The sequence below is a fragment of the Rissa tridactyla genome, chromosome 18 (assembly GCF_028500815.1).
Source record: "Rissa tridactyla isolate bRisTri1 chromosome 18, bRisTri1.patW.cur.20221130, whole genome shotgun sequence".
NCBI lineage: Eukaryota > Metazoa > Chordata > Aves > Charadriiformes > Laridae > Rissa > Rissa tridactyla.
In genome coordinates, this window is record NC_071483.1 from 214,069 (window position 1) to 233,171 (window position 19,103).

A 19,103-nucleotide genomic window follows, 5' to 3' on the forward strand; every position below is an offset into this window, starting at 1 on the left:
CCTGGTTGTGAAATGTAGCGTCGATGTGAATCTCTTCTGCTAATCCAGCCTGCTTGGATGACTGCTAGTTTTGCGGCAGGTCAGCTTTTGTTCCTGAAAAGCTTCAAAAAAGGCAAGATGTGTGTTAAGGTAACATCCCTGCTGATCCTTTTATAGTTGCTGCTCTTGGTAACTCTGGTCCCATGACTTGTTACTTTGCAAACCACTCCGTGAGTCAAAGTCAGCCAGATAGTCGGCAACGCTTGCCCCAAGACTGGCAATAATCCGTGGCTTGAGAACAAATTATTTCATTTAGCTACCAGTGTCCACAAAAATGTCAGGGAACAAATTGGGTCCAGCAGAGCCTTGCAGCCAGATGCCGAGGGCTCCTGACCCTTTGCAAGCAGGACCAGAATAACCCCTGCTGCTTCTTGCTGTCGGGAAATGCTTTGGACGAAACAAAGAGCCACAGCTGAGAGCTTGTCTGTTTTGAGGAAAGGGCCAGTAAATGATCCTTCTCGTGAAAGATGCTGGGAGAATTTTCCGGGGAATGGTGGGAATTCAACTTCCTTTCCCATAACTCCTTCTTGCTCCAAAATGCCTTTCAAAACCGCCCATAAATCCCTGCCTTAAGTGCCGTGTTGGGAATTGCTAGAAGGGAGCAACTGCAGCTGTGATGGAGTAACGCAGCATCCGTCTGGAAGCAGAGAGAAACTTCAAGAGCAATAATAGGGCTATTGATGACGAGTCGTCCCGCTGGTGCCTGGGCTGCCCCGACCCGGCTGGAGGCAGCGGTGGGAGCTCAGTGCTGTGGTGTGGCCTCGGCCAGAGAGAGCAACCAAATTACCCGCCGTGGGAGGCAGGCATACAAACCAGACCCGCGGGCTACAGTGGTAAAACAAAACAGAGACAGTGGAAAAAAACCACCACTTCCTGATCTCTGCTGATCAAACGGGAGCCGGAGCGGGTGGGAGGGCATCGGTTCAGGCCCATGGGGTTTTCTCCCCACAGCAACATGGTGATTAGAGCAGTAGCCCGGGACTGGAGCTTCATTTCTTTCCCCAGGGTTTTCTTTAGCCTAAATGTCTTCTCTAACACATCCTGTCAACTTTTGATCTACCCTGTAGGGGAAATCCCCGAACTCTCTGCGCACTCTCTCCATCCTCGTTCCTCAGGCAAAAAAAACATAATGAAGAGGCCTATGGGAATGTGTGGGCTGCGTTCGGCGCAGTCCAGCTGGGGTTGCTTGGTGTCATGCAGCAGTGTAAAACGCCTCTCCAGCTCTGACAGTGGCAAGGCTGAAAAGAAACAGGGTCCTGATGAACAAGCCTTTGCCTACTTCTTGGAGGGGACAAGGCCACTTCCAGGCTGCGGGAGATTTGCTGTGCTCCTGCTCTCCCAAAGCTCTCCCAAGCTCTAGCAGCAAGCAAGTCCTGCTCTCCCAAATCCCCCTGCATGAAAAATGTTTCTTATCTCAGTTCTGCGATTGCCTGCCCTGGGTGAAATGCTCTCCCAACTGCCTGTGTTTTTCTGCTTGTGGTGCAATCCCGGCCTGCCCTCTGCTGGTAAAATCCCAAAGCTAAGGAGGAGAAATCCTAAACCAGGGTCAGCATTTGGTTGAAAACTTGCCATGGAAAAATGGATGATCTTTTATGATGACTGTCAGTGACTATCACTCAGACACATGGTAGCAGAACGGCTTGGGAGGCCTCAGGGTGATGGATCTCACACCAGTGTTGTCGATGGGGATGGACTGGTGAGATGAAGACATTAGAAGATGTAACCTTTGCTCCAGGCACTGCTGAAGGTCTTGAGAGGGTGAACTGGGAGGATCTCGGGCATCTTGGTCGCCAGGAGCAGCTGTTGAGGGTACCAAAAGCAGTGGAGTCCCTGGGGCAGTTTTGGGCCATTGTGGGCTGAGGGTTCCCCCAGCCTGTCAGTTTGTGTTGGGCGTGAAAAGGACCAAGGAGGACACAGGACTCCAGCTGTCTGCATAGTGTCCCCTGGGAGGGTACGCAAATGTCAATAAATATGCTTCAACTAAAAGCCATTCTCAGTGTAGCCACAGCGGCTGCTTGCAGCCAAATGGCATTTTATGTGGAAAAATGTTCTTCGAGCTCTGCTGTGTTTTCACTTTAGCCATCAGAGCAGGAGCCACTCTGAGCTCCTTCCACAGCAAGATGCCCGTCTCAGCCCGTGGTTTCCCAGCTGAGGAGATGCCAGGCTGCGGAGGATCGAGCTGCAAAACAATCGCAGGCCCCGGGCGCGATCCCACCAGTGCATACCAGTGCTGTCTCCCCACACTGCCAGCTGTTGGGAGGAAGATGATAAACTCAGGAGGAGGATGATTTGTGTCTTCAGAAAATAATCTGGACTGAAAATATTGCAAAATATGACAATTTACTTTGGTATTGCTACCTTTTATTCTGCTACTCTCGATTATTGCACTGTAATGAAGGGCTAAGTATCACAATACCTTTTAATGATAACATCGTATCCCACTTTTAAAGTAAACTAAAGGCAATGTAATGTAGAACGAAAAGTCACAGCAGACCAGCTACCAGCCTCTGTAGACTATCTTAGTCCCCCTTAACAGGACATCCATGGTGCCTGAAGGTCACTGATGAATCATTGAATCCTGCACTGCTGTGTCCTCACGCGCTGCTGAAGACACTGGAAATAGATAATTACGGGTCTCCCCGGAGATGAATCTCGTGAGCGTGAAGCTGTGGAATGGCGGAGGGGGGTGAATCCCTCTCTTGTTCCAGCGGCTTTCTTCAGCATTCGGAGTCGTTGAACCCTCACCCTGGGAAGAGGGACTGACAGCTCGCTTCCACAGGGAGACGTCGAGGAGCCTTGGTCCCGCTCCAGGGCAGCCCATGATGTGAGCTGGCGCAGTGCTGGGGCTGCCGCGAGACCTTGGACTTACTCGAGGGAAAATTATGCTCTCTTGAGGAGGAGGCAGATCGCTGTGGGAACGGCTCCAGCTGTGGCTGCTCCTTATCTCACCGCCAGCAACACCTCCAAAACCACAGCTTGAAGCAGTGAGAAAAATTATCCCAGAGGAATTATTTGCTCTCCCAGTGAATTTTCCTGCTTGTCTTGATCCTTGCCCTGGCCTCAGCCCCACGGCACCGCTCTCTCCAGAAGTTCCTCTGGGCCCCTCGTGTTTCGTGATGGGACTGAGCTGCCCTGCAAGACATTTAGAGGGTGGGATGGGAAACAACCCCAAAACCACCCTTCTGGGGGGTGTTGCTGTGGTTGCCTGTTGCTGCCAGCTGCCCACAGGGGATCATTTTGCCCTAAATCTCTAAATCTGGCCCACCATCCTTGTGCAGGGACAAGAATTTGGTGTTGCTGGGGCCACTGTGGGATTGGTGTGTGGGCTGAGCTGCGAGACAGCATGGCTCTTCTCCAAATGCCGCCCGGGCACCATTTTGCATGGCGGCCACATAAGATTGGTGGGGTTAGGAAGTTGTTGTGCTTATTTACTGAGTGAGTTGCCAGCTTGTGTGGGGTGGACATCCCTGAGAGGTGACAGGTGGATGTTGTTGGGCAGCCTGAGGGGCTTGGGTCTGAAGGGGAGTGCTTGGTAGCGTGGCACTAGTCCCTCCAGGCATGTGCTCATCATGAGGGGCCAGAAGCACGTGGGGGACTTGGGATTCCTAGCACTGGGAGTGGTTTAGACAGAAATGGAGGCCCAGCTTGTTCTGGGGCATGTGAGGAGGCCGGAGCCAGAGCGATCCTAAGGGGCAGTGGGCCGCCATGTCCTCGCTGAAGGTCGTCGCCTGGCGACCCCAAAATGGCGGGCGGGGGGGCACCCCCCCGCTTCGCCTCGCCTCGCCCCGCCCTGCCTCGCCTCGCCTCAGGGCAGACGGGCGGGCGCTCGGCGGTCCTCCCCCCCGCTGGGGTCGCTGCAGCGGGCGGCGGCGGCACGTCGGGCGGCGGGGGTCGCTCCCCGCCGGGCCTCTTCGCCGCCGCCTCCTCTCCGCCGCACGGCGGCCCCGCTCCACGCCGCCCCGGCGGCTATAAAGGGCCGGCCGCCGCCCGCTGCTGCCTCTCCGCTTGCCGAGCCGCAGTGCGTGAGTGGGTGTCCGGGGCCGAGCGCCGCCCCGGGCCGGGACCGCGGGGCAGGGAGGGCACGGGGAAAGCGAGGGGGCGCCGGGCGAGCGCGGCTCCGGCCCGTCCTGTCCTGTCAGCCCGGCGGCCCCTCTCCTCTCTCAGCCGCCGCCGCGTGTTGGTTATTGACCCGCTAGAGCCGCTCAATTTTATATATGCATGTATATATATATATAAAAAATATAAACATAGCAGAGAAGATTTAATTTTAAAAGAAAGGTTCGCATAAATATATATTACAGAGAGGATTATTTTTCCTAAATTTTTTTTTTTGTTTTTTTTTACCTCAGAAAATCAAACGGCATCTGCTCTGGAGAACTGGGGCTAAAGTAGACTTTTAAAGCAAACTAAGGGACGTTTTTAGGGAGACCAAGGACGGTTTTGCCCAGGAGCTGACAGGAGAAGCGCTCAGGAGCTGACGTAGGAATTTTGGCTTCGTATCCGAGAGCCCTGCTCTCCTGGAAGCTTAACTTTGTTTTTTGCTGATTTCTAAGCCTCTCCTTCCCCCTTGGCTGCTGTGTGGCCCCCCAGTTTTGCCCTCCCTTCCGTCATCAGCCCCCCCCAGCTTAGTGAGGCTTTTAAATAAGATTTTGAGTTTTCCCCCAGTTTAAATATTTACGAAAAGCTTGACCTAAAGAAACCCCAAGAATAAAACCCTGTGAGTTGCCGGCGGGAGCGTGTGGTGAGTGGAAGATGAATGCGGCTGCCAGCAGTTACCCGATGGCGTCGCTGTACGTGGGTGACCTGCACCCCGATGTCACCGAGGCCATGCTCTATGAGAAGTTCAGCCCCGCTGGGCCTGTTCTCTCCATTCGGGTCTGCAGGGATATGATCACCCGCCGGTCCCTCGGGTACGCCTACGTCAACTTCCAGCAGCCAGCAGATGGTAAGTGACACATACAACAACATCTGCAGCTTTTCTTATTCACTTTTTTCCATTAATCCACACTGCCGTTGGTACGTACTGCCATGCAGCTGCCTACAAAGTGTTACAGGGTAAGTAATCACTTGCTAGTGATTGTTGTGAAGCTGGAATATTTTTTACAACTCAGTGCCTCCGAAACAGTCTGCCAGTGCGCATCTTGGTAACATCTCTGATAGACAGCCCTATTTCTCTCTTACTAATATTAATGTTTGGAGACTTGGGTTTGTTCCTTGTATAAGAGAATAATCTCCACTCTGTTCCCCTTTGTCCTTGTGTAGGTTTGAGCCATTTGTGTGGGTCTTCAGGCAGTCAGTCCTGGCAGAAGTAGTTCAGAGTAGTCAGCCCTGGCTGAACACGCAGTTTGACTGTCTGGGCCTCTGGCTGCCCACTTGCTCCAGTTTAATATTTGGGAGATCGGGTGGACTGCAGGTTGCTGTGTTTGTGCAAGCAGCTGGATGGGTCTCACAGTCTGGCAAGTAGGTGTACTTGTATTAATGGGAAAGAAGATGCATTGTTCAATTCATGGGAAACCAGGTTGTCTCCCAGGCAGAAGCCAGGTTGATTTGCTCTTGCCAGACACTTTTTTTTCATACTTTAATTTGGCTCCTGCTCAAGTAGATACTCCAGAGCTGAAGCAGCAGAGGCATGTGAAAGATGGGACAGAAGAGGTCATTTTGGAACCTGTCTTTTCTGGAAGAAAAATAGGTCAACGTTTTTTGCCCTAGTTTTCAGAACCTTTGCTGCTTGGCTGGTGCAAGTTTACTGGTCTGTGCTGTGATTTATCAGCATCTATATGCGATAGAGACGTCCAAAGGATAGATGAGAGCGAACTTTTCCCTTGAATTCAGAATCAAGTCACAACAGTGCAAACTTCAGCAGCAAGTAAACTTTCCTTAGGCTCTAGTAGGTCATCCTGCTTTAATTTTTACAGGCAGCAGAGTGATCTGTTTGTTGCACTGACTGTTATATTGACTTTGGATCAAAGGATTGGTTGCATGAAAAACAGAAACTTTATTACAAAATTGTATTTCTGCAAACTAGCAGAGCCTCTGGGGTTGAGCTCTTGGCTGGAATGTTTGTATTTTAGGTAGTCTGTTGTGACTATGGGTCATTTTAGCTTCCATCCTCTCCCAGGTTGAAGTACCTTCTGCATGCTGTTTTCTTGGGATGCTGACTGATCTGATCAAGCACTTGTCGTTCTTTCTCTTATGCACCCCAGTGCATAATTTCTTATCCATGGAACTCTTAGAAGTGCTTTTTATGCAGGCTAAGCAATGTTATTTATGTATTTTAAAACTTCTCAGTGAGAAGTAAAGAACCTGAGAGCCTGTATGTGTGGTGCTCTCCTGCTCTGATGACCCTGTCTGCTCTGACTCCCTCTTATAAAACCAGTACATTCATGTGCTGTACAAGCAAAGGTACAGTTATCCAGGCTCACCTGCCTTTGTCTAGGTTGTGATCTCATCTTTTAGGAGAAGAGAAATAAAAACAAGCAGCAGAAATAAAGTCAAGAAGGAACTCAGAGTTTGGATTAGATAAACGTTGGAGAGATGGGGTGGAAAAGTATAGATAAAGTTCTCTTAAAGTAGAGAAGACCTGTATAATAAGTGTAGTTGTGATCTTAAAAGAGAAGAATCGTTAGTCACATGTGCTTGCTTTAGCAGAAATAAGTTCTGCATGTCATACAAATACAAAGACAGGTGGCCTTCCAATATATTTCAAAGCAATCTTTAATGGTAATAAATAGGCAGGAATTTAGAGGGAGGTTGCATCATTCTGGGCTCCTGGAGAGGCAGCAGACATTTTAGGAAGTCGCAGTACTTCAAGTGATACTTCGAACAGTGGTGTCTTGTTACTGGTAGGTCTTAGAAAGTCAAGTGATTTAAACCTAATCATTGAGTTAATATCGGGAAGGAGAAGTATTCAAACTCTTCCTGCCCTCATGAAGAGATCTCTTTTGAAATGCTTCTCATTTCTTCTGTCTGGAAAACTGCAGCATGTGTTACTTCGCTTAAGTAAAAAACAACTGTTGTACTAAATGTAATGCAGCAGAACAGAAACAGATAATTTTGGAAAGGTGAGCCCATTGGTGGTGTATTGTGGTCTCTTCGAAACAAAGACTTGAAGATGAAGAATATAATTCTTATTGTCAAATGCAGGAATTTGGCTTTTGTTTTCAAGGTGACAGTACTCAGTATTGCCTGCATGAGGGCTTTCTGAAAGGAGGAGGGATCTGTATTTTCTTACAGGAATGCATAATCAGAAATGCATTCGTACTTCATTTTACTAAATCTGTGAGAAGATGGGGGATGTTCTGTAGCACTGTAGGGATCTGTTTTGATTTGTGGGTGATAGTAGATGCTACAAAATACTGTGTAAAAATAGTCAGGAAGTTCTGTGCTCTAAAAACTTTTAGGGAAACTCTTGTGGACACACTGTTAATATGCTTGAAGTGGTAGTAGGTATTAAAGAAGTTGATATATGATAGTTTGCATTTCCCTGGAACCTTTTGTGGAAGGATGAGTGCTTCATAAATCTGAAGAAAACAATGTTTTACCTTTATTTGTGGGAAACAAGACTCTGTCCGTGTAGCTAGAGAAGACCACAGAGCAAGTCAAGTAGCCGGAACTCTTCCCCATTATGTGGGGCCTCCAGGAGATCACACTGTCACATCCCGAATGTGCTCTGTACTTCCAGAGTTCCTGTGTCGGAATTGGTTCAAAGCTTGCTTTTTCCTTTACATTTTTGTTAGCTACTGGAGTGATCCTTGACTCTGCAAAGGATTACTTTCTGGGCATGCATTGTCTAACTGGTAGCCTGCTGCAGAGAGGTTATTTTTAGTAAAAATAAGCTCTGCTGTTTTTGATTGCAGTTCTTTGGTGTAGTAACCAGTGAATACTGAATCTGTCATGCTGTGATAGGCAGATTAAGGAAATGCTTCAGAGTTCTGGCTAGTTCAGGCTCAGAATATTTATTCTTTTTGATTGTGAAGAAGGGAAAGAAAACAAACTAATTTCATTTGAAAGAAAAGCTGGATTTCCCTTTTCATGTGTTCCTCATGCAATTTAATTGCATTCCAGGGTTTCATAACATTGACAACAGTCAATGACAACTCAGATAATGAAGCAGAGAGACTTTAATATGGCTATAGAGATAAGCTGTTGTGGAGGTACAGAGAAAACAGAACACTTCAGAAGCCAAGAAGGAACCCAGAGCTGGGAATTAGTAAGTCTCTGAAGAAAGGTGTAGAACATAGATAAACTTTTTGTCTCTTCCTTAAAAATGCAGGTGTGAAGTTTAAAGGGAATAGAGGTTATTTACATGTGCTTCATTGTGAATAGTATTTTGTTCTAACTTAAACAATCAAGGGATTTAAGTCTGTTCTGTATGCAACCTCTCCTTTTTTAAAAAAGTTTTTATATTTGTGCTATGTGCTTTTGTTGTCGGGTCTTTTTTGCTTTGTGATATAAGCGAGAGCCCTGGTTTGCAGAGCAGCCACCTTTGCAGAATAAAACTCCTTGTGCAGAGTTTCTCATGGGTGAATCTTGATGTGTGCGTGTGGTTATCTGTCTTTGTGCTGCTCAACCACAGTTGCTAATTCCAGCATTGTGTTAGCTCTGCATCATGGAGCCTGTAAGGGAGATTAATTACTTTGAGGCCTAAGGCAAGCTGCAAGGAGTGTTCATATGCTTTCCCTGTCCAGAAGGCTGTGGAAGAGGAACGAAAAGGAAGCCTGAAAGGGGTTCAGAGTGTGTATAATGTTATATATGAGTTGCAGTTGAGTCTGCTGGAAGGATGACAGGAACCAGCGGGAGAGCAACAGATACAGGAACTGAAATGGCTGAAGCTTTGTGGCTTAAATAGAAGTAAATGAGAAGGTGTTTGCTCAGATTAAGGAAATGAATCAGATGTGCCTAGTCTGAGTCATTCACATAACTCATGCTGATCCTTCACCGGTTTTCTTAGTTACTGGTGTAGTATGATTGCATTTCCACCTGTGGGTATGGCAGACCTTCCTCAAATCAGGGGCTTTCTTATACTACTGCCCTCAAGAAGTGTCTTGAGTGAATTTCAAGCAGAGTATAATAATAGAGAGGAATACTAGCAGGCTATTGGAAGAGCAGTGCAATAGTATCTGCTTAAGTATATGCTTAGGAAGCTTGAAATAACTGGGGGTAAGTTCATAACTAGTCTGTATCTTGGTAGCTGCTGTAGAGTGTTTCGCAGTTCCCTCTGGTTGTGTGCCACTGCTTCATCTGCCTGTCACCTTTCAGCAGGAGCCCTGTTTCTGCTGCAAATGGTATATACAACTAGTTTGTATACTTGCCAACACATACTTTTGGAGGACCTCTCCCTGCTATAAATAAACACTGCCAAATTTGACGAGCTGGACCAAGTTGCCTGCTGAAGTGCCTACTAGGAAGGGACTGCAGGAAGAACCTCAGTTGCATTGATTCAGAGTAGCAGCTGAGGAATCCTATTAGCATGGCAGTTAATTGCACTTACCACCTTTGACTAAACAGAGCTAGTAGAGTTGTAGCAAGTATAACTTTCCTCCTTACAGTTTTTTTTTTTTGGCAAACCTGACTACTTCAGGCCATCAGAGCTTGTTTTCCAGCTGGGGGTATGTGTGTAGGACTGGGGGAAATAGTGACAGCACCACTTCAATTTAAAAAGCAGTAACAATAAAAAAACACTTCCAAAGCACATGAAAAATACTAAGAAACTTCCATGCAGTAGTTGAAACTGACTTTGGGGGTAGGGTATGCAGGAGCCTTGTAGGCAATGTCTCATAGGAGCTCCTAGAGGTAGTTCCATGAAGTGCTGAGTAGTTCCTCTGGTTGCACTAGCAGTCCCACGAAAGGAGAAGGTGTTTGAATTGGCATTTTCCTTGAACTTGCTGCTCCTGAAATCTAACCAGCAAGTATCATTGGGTGAAGGTGGCCTGGAAGAATTAAGACAAACAAATTTCGAAAACTTTTTCTGCCCTGTTAATATTCCTTGATTTTAATGCCTGTCTATCCCTCCCTTTCTCTGCTTCATGCTGGGAATTAACAGTCTTTCTTTTTCTCTGTGTACTCCATGCTGGGAGTGTTTTCTGGCACAGAAGAGTCCCAAGCATCTCAATTTTATGAACAAGATCCTAATGTGTGTACGTAATGATCCTTTTAATATATCAGTAGGTAGCAGAAATAGAATCATGGAGGGGGTTTCAGTTTAGGTTAGAAAGACAGTGCTGGAGTTTTTGAGTTTAGCTAAACACCTCTCTCTTAATCAGATCAGCTATATGGACTTGTTTCCAGAGTTTAGTCCTCTCTTGCTGTCAACTTTAGATGGAGCAACTTGGGAATAATTTTTTGGCCACGCAAATTATAGAGGCTGACTCATGTCTTCTTCCCAGGCAGACACGTGTTCGTGCACATTTTCCGTGACCTGATAGGCAAATGATCCTTTTCTCTTAATAGAAATGAGTATGGGTAGATGTGAGCTTCATGAAAAGCAAACAAGCCAAACAGTCACTTTTGTTACTTCCTTTTTCTCCCAGGGTTTCCTGTATTTCCTTTCCTTCTTTGGGTGCAGCAATTTACCTTTATAATAATTAAAAATAGAACTAGTAAACCGCAGGCATTTTGACATTCATTTTGCTGTGGTCGTTAGAACATTACTCTCATGTAAACTTAAAATAGTCTGTTAAACCTATTATATACTTAAACATGTCTAACGACTGTGCTGCAAAGACCTCCCTTGAAACATTAAGTTAAAAAGTCATTGGAATTGGCTGCCTGTGATATTGCCCCAGGTGTCTCTACGAGCTGAGTAAAATTCAGAGAAAATGATCACCCACATGATGGAAACCTTTATTCTGTAACAAACCACAGAAATCTGTTCTTGACTTCTCTTGCAGCTGAGCGTGCTCTAGATACCATGAATTTTGATGTGATCAAAGGAAAACCCATTCGCATCATGTGGTCTCAGAGGGACCCCTCCTTAAGGAAGTCAGGGGTTGGGAATGTCTTCATTAAGAACCTGGACAAATCCATTGATAACAAGGCACTTTATGACACATTCTCAGCGTTTGGGAATATTTTGTCCTGCAAGGTGAGATGTGGTTACTTTGTCCAATTCTGTTATAGCAGTGACATGATCAGACATGTCCAACATAGGAAGCAAAAGGGATGCATTTCAGCAAGTTAGGAGTGGAGTCTCTAAAAGGCAGAGTTGACCAAAAGATCAGGGATTGCTGAAGTTACATCAGATTTGGTCATGAAGTGTGCAAGTCTGAAGCATAGATAATGTCTTCCTAGTGTTGACCCCTAGCAGTAACTTATTTTTACATGTTCGTCTTGTATCTGAGCGCGATAGAGGAGAAAACATGTTCAGAGAGCTGACGTTTTGTTTTCCTTCCACATATCCAGGTGGTGTGTGATGAGAATGGCTCTAAGGGCTACGCATTTGTGCACTTTGAGACCCAGGATGCTGCAGATAGAGCCATCGAGAAGATGAACGGCATGCTGCTAAACGACCGCAAAGTGTGAGTGTCACAGCCAGAAGCAGCAACGATCGCATGAACCGTGATGCATCTCGGTATTAACAGGGACACACAAGGCACTGGTTCTCCTGGCCCGAGCCTTGGCCTGCTACCTCTCCACTACAGGGCTGGTGAGTGACCCTGCCCAAGCCATGGCCTGCTACCCCTCCATTACAGGGCTGGTGGGTTTCCCTAACCAAGCCTTGATTTGCTACCTCTCCGCTAGTGGGCTGGGGTGGGTTTCTGTGGCCAGTACTCTCTCCACTGCAGAGCTGGGTGGGAATCCTTGTCTGACTCTCTCTGCCATAGGACAGGTGATTTTTCTGTGGCCTGTTTGTCCTTCTCCTGTCACGCTTTCTTGTTCCCATTTCCAGCTCCTACTACACACTCATTTTTTGCCTCACTGCCAATTGCACATTGTTTTTCCACTCTTGAAAACAAGATGCTTATTGGGATTTTCATTCTTTCTTGCAGATTTGTTGGGAGATTCAAGTCTCGTAAAGAGCGGGAAGCGGAGTTGGGAGCCAAGGCAAAGGAATTCACCAATGTTTATATTAAAAACTTTGGGGATGACATGGATGATGAAAGACTAAAGGAGCTCTTCAGCAAATATGGTAAATACAGAAATGCTTTTAACGAGGCTCTGAATTTCATGACACATGTTAGTTTAACAGTGCTGGTACCAACTGTATATCTCTACGTGGGTCACTGAGGCTGAGGAATACAAAGCGTTGAGGTGTGGGTAGTAGTTGTGCCAAATGTTGGGACAGGAGGCAGAGGCTGACCAGGAGATGAGAAAGAAGGCCGGTGCTGCTACATGAAGTTTAATAGTCTTGAAAGAGTTTAATGATATTTTACTAATCCTGTCCTTTGGTAACAGGTAAAACTCTGAGTGTTAAAGTGATGACAGACCCCACTGGAAAATCCAAAGGCTTTGGCTTTGTAAGCTTTGAAAAGCATGAAGATGCTAACAAGGTATGACCAATTTTTCTGCTGCTTGGGTATCTTCAGAGAAGAAAAGCTGACTTGGTTTATTGTAGGAGCCTGTTACTAAAATGAGAGAACATTCTGCCTTGGGCATAACCTCTTCTATGTGTGGGGACTTAGAAGCCTTTTGCGCCTTACTAGCTTGACATTCAAGGATAACCTGGCATTTCCTCAGAAACTACATCCACACAGAATGCAGTGGTATAATCGAGAATGTTAATTGCTGAAGAAATGCTACAATGCAGGGCTTCAGGAGGAGGAAGGTGTCTAGAGTGAGAACATTGCTTAGAAAAATGGTCTTCTCTAAGCAGTATGCTGGTTAAAATTTGGTCTTAATTGCAAGAAGGGGTGGGGATAAATTCACAAGTTGCGGTTAGTCCAGCATTTACAGTGGTGTTGTCAGCATGGTCTCTCCTGATAACTTCAGTTTGTCTTTAATTAGCCTGTTACGCAGAAGCGGTGCAAAGGTAATGTGACAACCTTGGTTTATTGGCTAACAGGCTGGGCTACAATGTGAACTTTGGACAGTCCTGTTCAACAGGATCAGGTGCTGTCTTGATTCAGCAGTTGACAGTTTCCTCTTGAACCCTCTATCCAGGCAGTAGAAGAAATGAATGGAAAGGATATCAATGGGAAAATGGTATTTGTAGGCCGAGCACAGAAGAAGGTCGAGCGCCAGGCAGAGCTGAAACGGAAGTTTGAACAGCTAAAACAAGAGAGACTCAGCCGGTACCAGGTGAATAGTTTGTTCCTTTTCTAAATTTAAGCACTGTTTTCAGTCTTTTGGCAAACTTGAAAGGAACAGGGAACTACTGGAGCAAGTCCAGCGAAGGGCAACCAAGACGATTATGGGACTGGAGCACCTCCCTTATGAGGAAAGGCTGAAAGAGCTGGGACTGTAGCCTGGAGAAGAGAAGGTTGAGGGGGGACCTGATTAATGTTTACAAGTACCTAAAGGGTGGGTTTAAGGAGGACGGAGCCAGGCTCTTTTCAATGGTTCCCAGTGACAGGACAAGGGGCAATGGGCACAAGCTAGAACATAGGAAGTTCCGTTCAAATACATGGAAAAACTTCTTTACAGTGAGGGTGACAGAGCACTGGAACAGGCTGCCCAGGGAGGTTGTGGAGTCCCCTTCTCTGGAGATTTTCAAGACCTGCCTGGATGCAGCCCTGAGGGATGTGCTTTAGGCAGTCCTGCTCTAGCAGGGGAGTTGGACTAGATGATCTCTAGAGGTCCCTTCCCACTCTGAAGATTCCGTGAATTGACAAAGTAGTCAGTCATTGTCCTATGAGATATCCCGAGAGTTAAAATGTAAAGGCGACTCTGGTATTTGGGGGCAAAGGGGACATAATCTTGGCAGGGAAATATTTAGGAGGACATGAGAAGAGAGAGTCATGCAGTCCCCTTTAAACTGGGGATGCCAAGAAGGATGGAAAGAGTCAACAACTGTTACCTGTCTCTAATTTATGGCAAAACTGGGTCATGTCAGAGATGGCATCTGAATCTTTCCCACTTCTTGCAATATAGTGCTGGACTGGGAACACACGGTGCAGCAGGAAAGCAGAGGAAATCCAGACAAGCTCCCTTTCACCACAGTGGGACTTGTCTCTATGCCTTTGCAACGTTTATTGCCTTCAGCTTTGGGTGGTACGAAAGGCACGTTATGCTAAATTAAGGGTTTTCAGATAAATTACATCTCTGACAGATGAGTGCTAACAGTCATTTAGATTTTCTTTAATGTTATGAATGTCTCGCTGTTCTCCCCTTTCTAGGGTGTTAACCTGTACATTAAAAACCTAGATGACACTATAGATGATGAAAAATTGAGGAAGGAGTTCTCACCTTTTGGGTCAATAACAAGTGCTAAGGTACTGTGGGCGTTTGGGGATATTTGGATTTTAAAGCCTGAAGAAGGAACTATTATCGACATGGGATTGAATGGCAGTTCTTGTATCCCCTGGTCATTGTGGTCCTGAGAACATCTGGACTAGTAAATACACAAATTTCTTTGGGTGTTGGTGGGATTTTGCTGAAAACTTGCTTCATTCCCTCATCAAAAGAGCAGGCAGGAAGCGGCAGACATGCTTGTTTGAGGTGACTCCCAATAAGCATGAAATGGCATTTCCTTACGCGTGTGTAGAGACTGCACCAAATCTTTCCCATTCCTTACTGTGCAGTGTGGGCCTGGGGACACATGGTGCTTACAGAAAAGCAGAGTAAATCCAGGCAGGTGACGTCTCATTCAGTGAATACCTGTCTCTACACCTCTGCAACAGTTATGTCCTACCTGCCTGAAAGCTGACAGGTAAAAACTGTGGATTCTTAGGCTCAGTTTTTGTAATGGTACTCCACTAGCAATTGATCTTTACTGCAGGTGATGCTGGAAGATGGACGGAGCAAAGGGTTTGGCTTTGTCTGCTTTTCCTCTCCAGAGGAAGCTACGAAAGCTGTGACAGAGATGAATGGGCGAATTGTGGGCTCAAAGCCATTGTATGTTGCACTTGCACAAAGGAAGGAAGAGCGAAAGGCCCATCTAACTAATCAGTACATGCAGCGCATTGCTGGGATGAGAGCCTTGCCTGCCAACACAATCATTAATCAGTTCCAGCCTGCTGCAGGGGGATACTTCATGCCTGCTGTGCCCCAGGTGAGCTGAGCTAGTGTGGCTTTCTAACCTGTCTTGGACCTTTGATGCTTCAGCTGCGGTAATCTTGTTGAGCCTTTCTTATGCCTATAAGCAAATAACCCCTAATGAGGGGTGCAGTCAGTGGAGTTAATTCTGTGACTTCCCAGCTGCCTGTTCTCTTAATGTGAAGTGAGTGTTGAGTCCTGGCAACAACTGCCAAAACATGTTGTGTAAACAGTGTTATTCGCGTAGAAGTTGCCTCTGAGCTTGTCTGTCTGTCTTCAGGCTCAGAGCAGACCCACTTACTATGCACCCAACCAAATGGCGCAGATGAGACCCAACCCACGCTGGCAGCAGGGAGGAAGACCTCAAGGTGAGTACACTAGAGACAATATTTTGGTTGTATGACTCTCTTGGCTATGCTTTCGGACAAGAACAATGCATGCTTCCTGTAGCTGACTGTCCTGACTTGCCAGTCAGTTCTGTTTTGAGGATTTCCCCTCATTTTTTCCATTAGGCTTCCAGGGAATGCCAAATGCCATGCGCCAGTCTGGACCACGGCCAGCACTGCGCCATCTGGCCCCTGCCGGTAATGCTCCGGCCTCTCGTGGCCTCCCTGCCGCTGCCCAGCGAGTTGGTAAGGTGTCTGCCTCCCAGGCTCTTCCCTTTGTTTGTGAGGGAGGAGGATGCTATTGAGACTTGACTTCTACTTCCCAAAGATGGTTGTCAGATATGGATAACCAAAGGCCACCTGGAGCAAGGGGCAGAGAGACAGCACCTGAACCTTTCCTATTCCTTGCTGTGCAGTGCAGGGCTGGAGACAGGTGGTGCTACAGCACAGCAGTGGAAATCCAGATGGGTTGTTTTCCACTGGTTTGGAACTCATCTCTACACCTCTGCAACATTTACCACTCAGAAAGAAAGGCTCTGTAGGTTATGGATATTGTTTTCGCAGTACAGCATCCAAATTCGTTTTATTCCAGTGAATAACTAGAAAATGTCTTAAATGCAGAATATGGCATGCATGGTTTAGTTCAGGGAGAACAGCCCCTTCCTGAAGTAGCCAGTTGCATTTTGGAGACACCAATTTCTAAAGTGTTACTATGCAGGGCATAGTTTGAATTCAGCAGTGAATATCAGACATGTCAACTTGCTTTCATGTTGCTACAGGTGTTTGTAATTCTGTTTTTTGCAGGCGTTGGCACTGCAGCGCAGAATTTAGCTCCTCGTCCGCCTGTAGCTGCCCCCGCTCCCAGAGCGGTTCCTCCTTACAAATATGCCTCAAGTGTCCGCAGCCCACACCCAGCTGTACAGCCTTTGCAGGTAACAAAGGGTCTGGGGTGTGAAGTCCCTGCAGTTACTGCAATCCAATGGGTTTCACATCCAACTGAAGTGTTTTTACAGAAACGTCAAACTTACTTTTGTAACCCAGGCAGGCATCATAATTTGGAATTTAAAAACCTGGCAGTTGTACTTTTGCTAAAGGCAACCTCGTTGGTTTATCTGTCTTGTACTTCTAAGCCCTTTTTTACACAGATTTGCTGTAAGGATATTTTTCTAGGTTCTTTGCTTTCCCATTTTGCAACCATTCGTTCTCCCACCTCTTTGCCAAATACTCACTAGGGTATCATTGAAAGCACATTTTGCTTTTCCCACAAACCTCTGCGCTGTTAAAAAAAAAAGCAGGCATGGATGGTGCTTGTTCTCAGTTGAGGTATTTGTCTCACAATGTTTGATCCAGGTTTTGTCAGATATTTACAGTGCCTATGTGTGACATTAGGGGGTTTTGAGTTCAGGACTTGGAGGGAGCACGTTTGTGAACCAAGGGCACCTCACCTGTCCTTTTCTGAAATTTAAGTCTGCTGTAGGCTCGACAAAGATTGTGTTTTAGGAGGAGGGAATATCTTGCTATTGTGTCTATGAAGCAGTCAGCCCTCGTATTTCAGAACCCTCATGTCTGCCCTTCCATAGGCACCTCAGCCTGCAGTACACGTGCAGGGACAGGAACCACTGACCGCCTCCATGCTGGCTGCTGCCCCTCCCCAGGAGCAGAAACAGATGCTGGGTAAAGTGAAACTCCAGTTCTTACACATTGCGTTTTACTATGGAAATGCCCTCAGCTTTCAGAGATACCTTTTTAATTGAAACTCAACTGTCTGAACTCTTTTTTCATCCCCTCCCTCCACCCCAGGAGAACGTTTGTTCCCTCTGATTCAAGCTATGCACCCCAGCCTTGCAGGGAAGATCACGGGAATGCTGCTAGAGATTGACAACTCGGAGCTGCTGCACATGCTGGAGTCTCCAGAGTCCCTCCGGTCAAAGGTAGACTGGTCTGTTCCTTTAGACGGGCTGTATTGTGGGAGACCTTGGTCAAGAGAGCGGGTCTCACAGGTGACTTGTCTCCCCGAGGTGGAGGAGGCTGTTGCAGTGTTGCAGGCTCACCAAGCCAAGAAAGAAGCTGCCCAGAAGGTGGGCGTGGTTGCTGCTACCTCTTAAACCCAGGAAGACTGGTGAGTGTCTGGGTCCATAGCTCCAGTTCAAAGCTTGCAGAATCAGAGTAAAGACGGAATGACCGTTAGTGAGCGCAGCCAGTCTGGAGGCCCATGTAGGTCCGGGTGCAGCACTTGTCTGATTTTAGTCCACTCTTTAAAAAACAAAATAAACAAATCAACCCTAATGCAGTTTTTCCCATTGCAATCTGTATTGTAGAAGCTTTAGAAATATTCTTCAGAAATCTTAGTTTAATTAAGCATCAGAAAGATGTTGCGTAAGTCCCTGAAGTGTTCCTAGCAGTTGACATGTCAAGGAAGGAATAATGTATTGAGATAAGATAGATCTTGCGAAACTGCTAATCTGGGAAATAAAATGACATGCATGAGATGTTCTAGTGACTTTGAGGCTAAATCGGCTGTTAATGCCCATCCCTCATCCTGACAATCACTTGCCTGCAGTAGATATTAAAGTGCCGAAGTCAGGAATGTCATTTCATTGCATCGGTCTGTGCAAACAACCGTCTCCTGTTTTGGATCTGGCTCTTGTTTAACTTCTGAATAAGGTTTTTGGTTCTTTGCCTCTTCTTGCTTTTGGTGATCCACTTTTCTGCGGGTTGTCAGGAATTGCCACCTTCAGTACTCTTTGTGAAGCTGTTGTGGTCAGATGTCACAACTCAAACGCTGAAGAATGATGAAGGGTTCTTCTGTTTTCATCTACGTATTTCTCAATGGCTCCAGGCCCTGGCTTCTCTGCTAAAGAGTTTTGAGTTTCTTGTCAGATGATCAGAAATGGATATTATCCACAACTCTTAACAGCTTCGTTCTACCTTGCAAATTACATTGGGAGTCCTTATGGTTTGTAAAAACTGGGAGGTTCACTAGCCTGGAGCGAGGTGGTGCTGCGTGTAGGTAACTCCTCTTCCTCTCTTCCTCTAGGATGCAAAGAAGCCAAATAGCCCCTTCATGGACATCTGCTCAAGATGTTTGAAGATTCTTCACTGTCCTGCAGATTTCAATGCCATGCATCATATCACATAGTTATATTGCATTTTGTAAATTAATCTTTAAGATCTTATTTAAAAAGCCAACTCTGAAGCTCTAGATTTCCAAAAGCAGAATTGGGCTTGCAAGCTTTTCTGTCGTGGTCAGAACAGAGCTACCCTTTGTGTCTTCTAAGCAGGATATTGAGGATTTTAGGTTGAAAGTTATTTTGTGGTTTTGGTTTTAACTGAACAATCCACTTTGGAAAGTCTAGAAAGCATTTATCAATAAAGGAATAAAAACTTTCATTGTGTCACTTCTTTCTCTCTAGATTTGATAAGTAAATGCCATGTGGCTTAGTAAAATTAAACTGGCAGGCAGTTGTCATAGATCTACATATTAAAACTGTGATTGAATCGAGTTACTCTGCTTGTTAACTTTGCGCAGTTGCCATTTCGAAGCAG

The 19,103-nt window shown here is 46.2% G+C and overlaps 1 protein-coding gene and 3 non-coding genes across 6 annotated transcripts; all 4 read left to right on the plus strand.

The window, feature by feature from the left end:
* Window positions 1–3,914: 3,914 nt before the first annotated feature.
* PABPC4 (poly(A) binding protein cytoplasmic 4) lies at window positions 3,915–18,945 on the plus strand. 3 transcript variants are annotated; one of them, XM_054223685.1, is made up of 16 exons: window positions 3,915–4,057; window positions 4,389–4,984; window positions 10,929–11,122; window positions 11,440–11,555; window positions 12,027–12,166; window positions 12,433–12,527; window positions 13,138–13,275; window positions 14,313–14,408; window positions 14,915–15,187; window positions 15,452–15,539; window positions 15,684–15,803; window positions 16,362–16,489; window positions 17,138–17,231; window positions 17,358–17,488; window positions 17,576–17,676; window positions 18,595–18,945. In XM_054223685.1, the coding sequence occupies exons 2-15, from the start codon at window positions 4,792–4,794 to the stop codon at window positions 17,660–17,662; spliced, it is 1,893 nt and encodes a 630-aa protein (XP_054079660.1). In that variant the 5' UTR covers window positions 3,915–4,057; window positions 4,389–4,791; the 3' UTR covers window positions 17,663–17,676; window positions 18,595–18,945. The 3 variants fall into 3 exon arrangements, with proteins under 3 accessions (XP_054079660.1, XP_054079661.1, XP_054079659.1); XM_054223684.1 differs by having other exon boundaries at window positions 3,925–4,984; XM_054223686.1 differs by lacking the exon at window positions 15,684–15,803 and having other exon boundaries at window positions 3,924–4,984.
* Window positions 14,035–14,167, plus strand: LOC128919062 (small nucleolar RNA SNORA55). Its single transcript, XR_008469809.1, has one exon. It is a non-coding gene; the product is annotated as a small nucleolar RNA SNORA55 (small nucleolar RNA).
* Window positions 14,686–14,818, plus strand: LOC128919061 (small nucleolar RNA SNORA55). The gene has a single exon (XR_008469808.1). It is a non-coding gene; the product is annotated as a small nucleolar RNA SNORA55 (small nucleolar RNA).
* Window positions 15,941–16,073, plus strand: LOC128919060 (small nucleolar RNA SNORA55). Its single transcript, XR_008469806.1, has one exon. It is a non-coding gene; the product is annotated as a small nucleolar RNA SNORA55 (small nucleolar RNA).
* Window positions 18,946–19,103: the final 158 nt, after the last annotated feature.